The sequence below is a fragment of the Theropithecus gelada genome, chromosome 5, assembly GCF_003255815.1.
Source record: "Theropithecus gelada isolate Dixy chromosome 5, Tgel_1.0, whole genome shotgun sequence".
Taxonomy (NCBI): Eukaryota; Metazoa; Chordata; class Mammalia; order Primates; family Cercopithecidae; genus Theropithecus; species Theropithecus gelada.
In genome coordinates this window covers 59,550,891-59,555,792 of record NC_037672.1, presented here as the reverse complement: position 1 = coordinate 59,555,792, position 4,902 = coordinate 59,550,891, and the positions used below count along the sequence as shown (strand labels likewise).

General features: G+C 43.2%; 1 protein-coding gene and 1 non-coding gene across 2 annotated transcripts; both read right to left on the bottom strand.

The window, feature by feature from the left end:
- Positions 1–828: 828 nt before the first annotated feature.
- On the bottom strand, positions 829–2,087 carry LOC112625442 (immunoglobulin-binding protein 1-like). The gene is made up of 2 exons (XM_025386730.1): positions 1,412–2,087; positions 829–1,091 (listed from the first exon to the last, which is right to left on the bottom strand). The coding sequence occupies exons 1-2, from the start codon at positions 2,085–2,087 to the stop codon at positions 829–831; spliced, it is 939 nt and encodes a 312-aa protein (XP_025242515.1).
- Positions 2,088–2,143: 56 nt separating this feature from the next.
- On the bottom strand, positions 2,144–2,210 carry LOC112625602. Its single transcript, XR_003119685.1, has one exon. It is a non-coding gene; the product is annotated as a small nucleolar RNA SNORD42 (small nucleolar RNA).
- Positions 2,211–4,902: the final 2,692 nt, after the last annotated feature.

The following is a 4,902-nucleotide window of genomic DNA, read 5'->3' as shown; positions in this document are numbered from 1 at the left end:
CTTCTGTTTTTTGCAGGCAAGTCTAGAAGACAGGAAACCAAGAAATATCTACCTAATTTTTTTGGCACACATTTTAGACTATCTTCCTAAATGTTAAGCTGGCAAAACAAACCCACATATGATATCATCCAAAGCATTTGCACAGTTTATTTTTGCTTGTTTGTTTGCTTATTTTATGTTTTATCAGATCCCCTGTTCTGAAAAGCACATTTGCACATCCTTTGTACAGTCATTTTATAACGTTATAAAAATAAGAATAGATAAAATCTGTATTTAGTGACCAGAGGTTTTTTTGTTTGTTTTTGTTTTTAATCACTTGACACTTTCTTTTCTTTTTTTTTTTTTGAGACGGAGTCTCGCTCTGTCACCCAGGGTGGAGTGCAGTGGCCAGATCTCGGCTCACTGCAAGCTCCGCCCCCCGGGTTCACGCCATTCTCCTGCCTCAGCCTCCGGAGTAGCTGGGACTACAGGCGCCCGCCACCTCGCCCGGCTAGTTTTTTGTATTTTTTAGTAGAGACGGGGTTTCACCGTGTTAGCCAGGATGGTCTCGATCTCCTGACCTCGTGATCCGCCCGTCTAGGCCTCCCAAAGTGCTGGGATTACAGGCTTGAGCCACCGCGCCCGGCCGACACTTTCTTGAATGCAAAGCAAGATTTAGCATCTTTGCCTTCGTTGTACACAGCTGAAGCGTGAGCCCAGAGAGGAGAGGACTGCCTGGCTTTCCTTGGTGGGGGAGGTGTGCACCCTGCAGCCCATGTTCTGGTGGTTGCTGTAGCCCCAAGGATGGGTGTCCTTCCAGTCATCCCACTCCCGAGCTCTGTAGAGTGTTTATTCATCATGCTTTTTCTCCTTTTCTTCTTGATGTTCCTGTTGCTGAGCTGCTTTTCTGAATTTCTCTGGTGTTGCCTTGGCTATTCCCTGATCTGGTAATTCTCCATATTTCCGATGTTGCTCATACCAGTCACTCACCGTCATAGTTGCCAGACTTGGATAACCTGCTCCAAACGCTTTGACTTGGGCGGTCTTCTGAGTGAGAATGAAGGGTTTCACTGGAGGCTTCTCCTGGTGAGATGAGTTAGAAGTTGATGCCTCTTGGGCCCGGTATGGTGGCTCATGCCTGTAATCCCAGCACTTTGGGAGGCCAAGCCAGGAGGATCATCTGAGGTCAGGAGTTCGAGACCAGCCTGACCAATACAGAGAAACCCCATCTCTACTAAAAATACAAAATTAGCCGGGTGTGGCGGCACATGCCTATAATCCCAGCTACTAGGGAGTCTGAGGCAGGAGAATCGCTTGAACCCAGGAGGCGGAGGTTGCCATGAGCCGAAATCGTGCCATTGCACTCCAGCCTGGGCAACAAGAGCAAAACTCCGTCTCAAAAAAAAATAAAAAAATAAAAAAAAGTTGATACCTCTTGAAGAGTCTCTTTCTCTCAGGATCTTAATTTCCTGGTCAATGCTCTTAATCTCTTCTAAGATGATATCAATCCACCTCTGAAGGTAAAGAAGATAATATTCACAAACACGCTCATCAACTGCTTGACCACTTTCCACAGCAGATTTCACTTCAGACAACCTATGCTCCAACTCCTTCTTCTGCTTGTATCTCTCTTCTTTACTCTGTCTTTGAGATGCCATAGCAACGAGGCTAGGATAAGCCATGGAGGAATTAGCAGTGTGATTTTCGGCTGAGTTGCTCTTGGCTTTGGTCAGCTCAAACTCTGCCACATGACAGCAATGACACTGAGTTAAGTAGTTTATAAAGTGTTCTCGAGCCCGCTGCAAATGATCTAGACGCTTGCTCGGGTTGACTTGTTTCACGGTGAGGGCTCCTTGAAACGCTGGCACCAACAGGCACTTCAGGTCGGTGGAAGCAACCTCTTCCAAATCTTCATTTCGGCTAAACAACTCGAGCGGCGGTAACGTTTCGGCAGCCTTATCAAGCAGGTCCAGGCCCTTGAACACCTTCTCCTGGACTATCCGGGAACCGGCGGGTTCAGTCGCTACTTCTACTTCGTCCAGAATCTGTTTGCCGGTTTCCAACAGCCTGGGGGGCAGCGGGAGCAGTAGTTCGTCGTCAGCAGCCATCTTAGGGAGGGCTTTTTTTTACCTTTCTTTTTCTTTATATTATAAAATTTCCACACATGCATCAGTGGTTCCTTTGAGGACATCACAAGTCTCAGAAGATTAAGATTTTTCCATCATATGCTATGACCAGAGTTTTATATCATTTTTTAACTTAAAATTGTTCAAGTATCCAAAGATCACATATCAATTAATTGTTGTATAAGTTCTTAAGATTTTTAAAACTTGGAAATTAAAATTTTAATTAACACTTTTTATAGTATTACAGGAATTTCACGTAATCAAAATCTTTTAAAAGACATCTGTAATTAATTACATTTTTATTTAATTAAGCACCATATTATATTTTCAATCTTACACAATTTTTGGAAATAATAAGTTATTTGACTCTGAAGCCCAATATAAAAATTTAGAAAGTTTAAAGCGTTAGAAATTTAACTTTAGTATTATGAAAATTAAAATACAGTGCTAGCATTTTTACATAACAAAATACCATTTTTAACTTTTTCTGTTTAGAAATTTTTTATTATTTATGTGGACTAGATTTTCTAGAGGGCACACATGACAACAAAATGATTTTTTCTTTTTAGTCAATTCACCTTTAAAATTTCTTGAGGGAGGATAGGAGGGAGAAAACAGGAAAAGAAAGTGAAAAGAATCCAGGCACAGTGGTATGCACCTATAGTCCCAGCTACTCAGAAGGCTGAGGCAGAAGGATCGCTTAAGGCCAGGGGTTCCCGGCTGTAGTGTACTATAATCACACCCGTGGATAGCCACTGCACTCCAGCCTGGGTAACATAGTGTGACTCTGTCTCTTTAAAAAAAAAGAAAGAAAAGAGAAGAAAAAGCAGGAGCCAGCTATAGATACATATACAATTATTGGAGAAAAGCTAATAATCTTTCTGCTCTAAGGAGAGGGAAAAAGTTTAGATATAGAGGCCGGGCGCGGTGGCTCAAGCCTGTAATCCCAGCACTTTGGGAGGCCGAGACGGGCGGATCACGAGGTCAGGAGATTGAGACCATCCTGGCTAACACAGTGAAACCCCGTCTCTACTAAAAATACAAAAACTTAGCCTGGCGAGGTGGCAGGCGCCTGTAGTCCCAGCTACTCGGGAGGCTGAGGCAGGAGAATGGCCTGAACCCGGGAGGCGGAGCTTGCAGTGAGCTGAGATCCGGCCACTGCACTCCAGCCTGGGTGACAGAGCCAGACTCCATCTCAAAAAAAAAAAAAAAAAAAAGTTTAGATATAGAAAAACCCATTTCAGGATACACATGCACACACACGAGTTTCACACCTGGTTGGTTGAAACAGTAACTTGGGCCCTTCACAATTTTGCCAACTCATAGAATAAAGCAGCCAATATTTATTAAACCCCTACGAATGGAAATGAAGGATGTTTTGGGAGGGAGGGAGTCTTTCATTAAACTAAATGATCTCTCTTTTAGAAAGATAAGACAAAAAGGAAAAACATTTAAAAAAAGAGAAAAAAATTAATAAAAAAGAAAAAGAATAGAGAAGACAGTCTCCTCATGAGACTTGGGGTTTTTGTTTTTTGTTTTTTTTCCCTTTTTCATTCTAAGACATGTCTAAAATGAACAATCTTATTTGAGCCAAAGTTCTCCAGAGTAGCCTCTACAATTCACTGTCCTCTGTGAAGTTATGCCAGGAACTAGTGTAAGTATCTTGGAGGCAAACCACAAGAGGCTGGCTTGTGGTCAAAAATAAAAATATTACTTTTATAAGTAATATAAAAAGCAACTGTTTTTAAATACATTGTCTCTCTCTTTTTGAAATACAAAATATAAAAGAAAAACTCATGAATTTGGGCCCTAACCCCAAGGATAAATTGCTCTGCCTGCTGACTCAAGAAATCAGCATGACTCTAAAGGGCCAAAGAGATAATAAAAGTCCAGATTCAATGCAAGACCCATGTAATCAAGGACAGAGAGGCCTAAGGCAGGGGAGACTCAAGAAGTCTCAGATGTGCATATTATTACCAAGGGTTCTGGTTCATGGCAGCAAGGATCTTGGCCATACCTCCATGATATTGTTCCAACCCAATCGGCCTCAGACCATCAGGGACAAACCTGTAGTTGAAAGAAGTACGGTTTACTGACTTGCTACAACAAGAGAGGCTGCACATCAGAGAAACTATGAGATATGTCACCAAACAAAAGAAAAGATAAGATAGGGGGCTGGGCGCGGTGGCCCAAGCCTATAATCCCAGCACTTTGGGAGGTCAAGGAGGTCTGATCACTTGAGCCCAGGAATTTGAGACCAGTCTAGGCAACGTGGTGAAACTCTGTCTCTACAGAAAATACAAAAATATTTAGTCTGGCAAGCTGGCATATGCCTGTGGTCCCAGCTACTCAGGGGACTGAGATGGGAGGATCACTTGAGCCCAGGAGGTGGAGGCTGCAGTGAGCTGTGATTGCACCACTGCACTCCAGCCTGGGCTACAGTGAGAACCTGCATCAAAAAAAAAAAAAAAAAAAAAGATAGGGGCCGGGCATAGTGGCTCACACCTGTAATCTCAGCACTTTGGGAGGCCAAGGCAGGCGGATCATGAGGTCAAGAGATTGACACTATCCTGGTCAACACGGTGAAACCCCGTCTCTCCTAAAAATACAATAATTAGCAGGGTATGGTGGCGCATGCCTGGAGTCTCAGCTACTGGGGAGGCTGAGGCAGGAGAATCACTTGAATCCGGGAGGTGGAGGCTGCAGTGAGCCCAGATCACGCCACTGCACTCCAACCTGGTAACAAGAGCGAGACTCTGTCTCAAAAAAAAAAAAAAAAAAAAAAAAAAAAAGGATT

What these genes read in the sequence shown, in the direction of transcription:
- LOC112625442 (XM_025386730.1), bottom strand. Translation starts at nt 2,087, where the DNA reads ATGGCTGCTGACGACGAACTACTGCTCCCGCTGCCCCCCAGGCTGTTG. An exon ending in AGAAAGAGACTCTTCAAGAG is followed by an intron (nt 1,092 to 1,411) that starts GTATCAACTTTT and finishes ACCGGGCCCAAG; the next exon opens with AGGCATCAACTTCTAACTCA.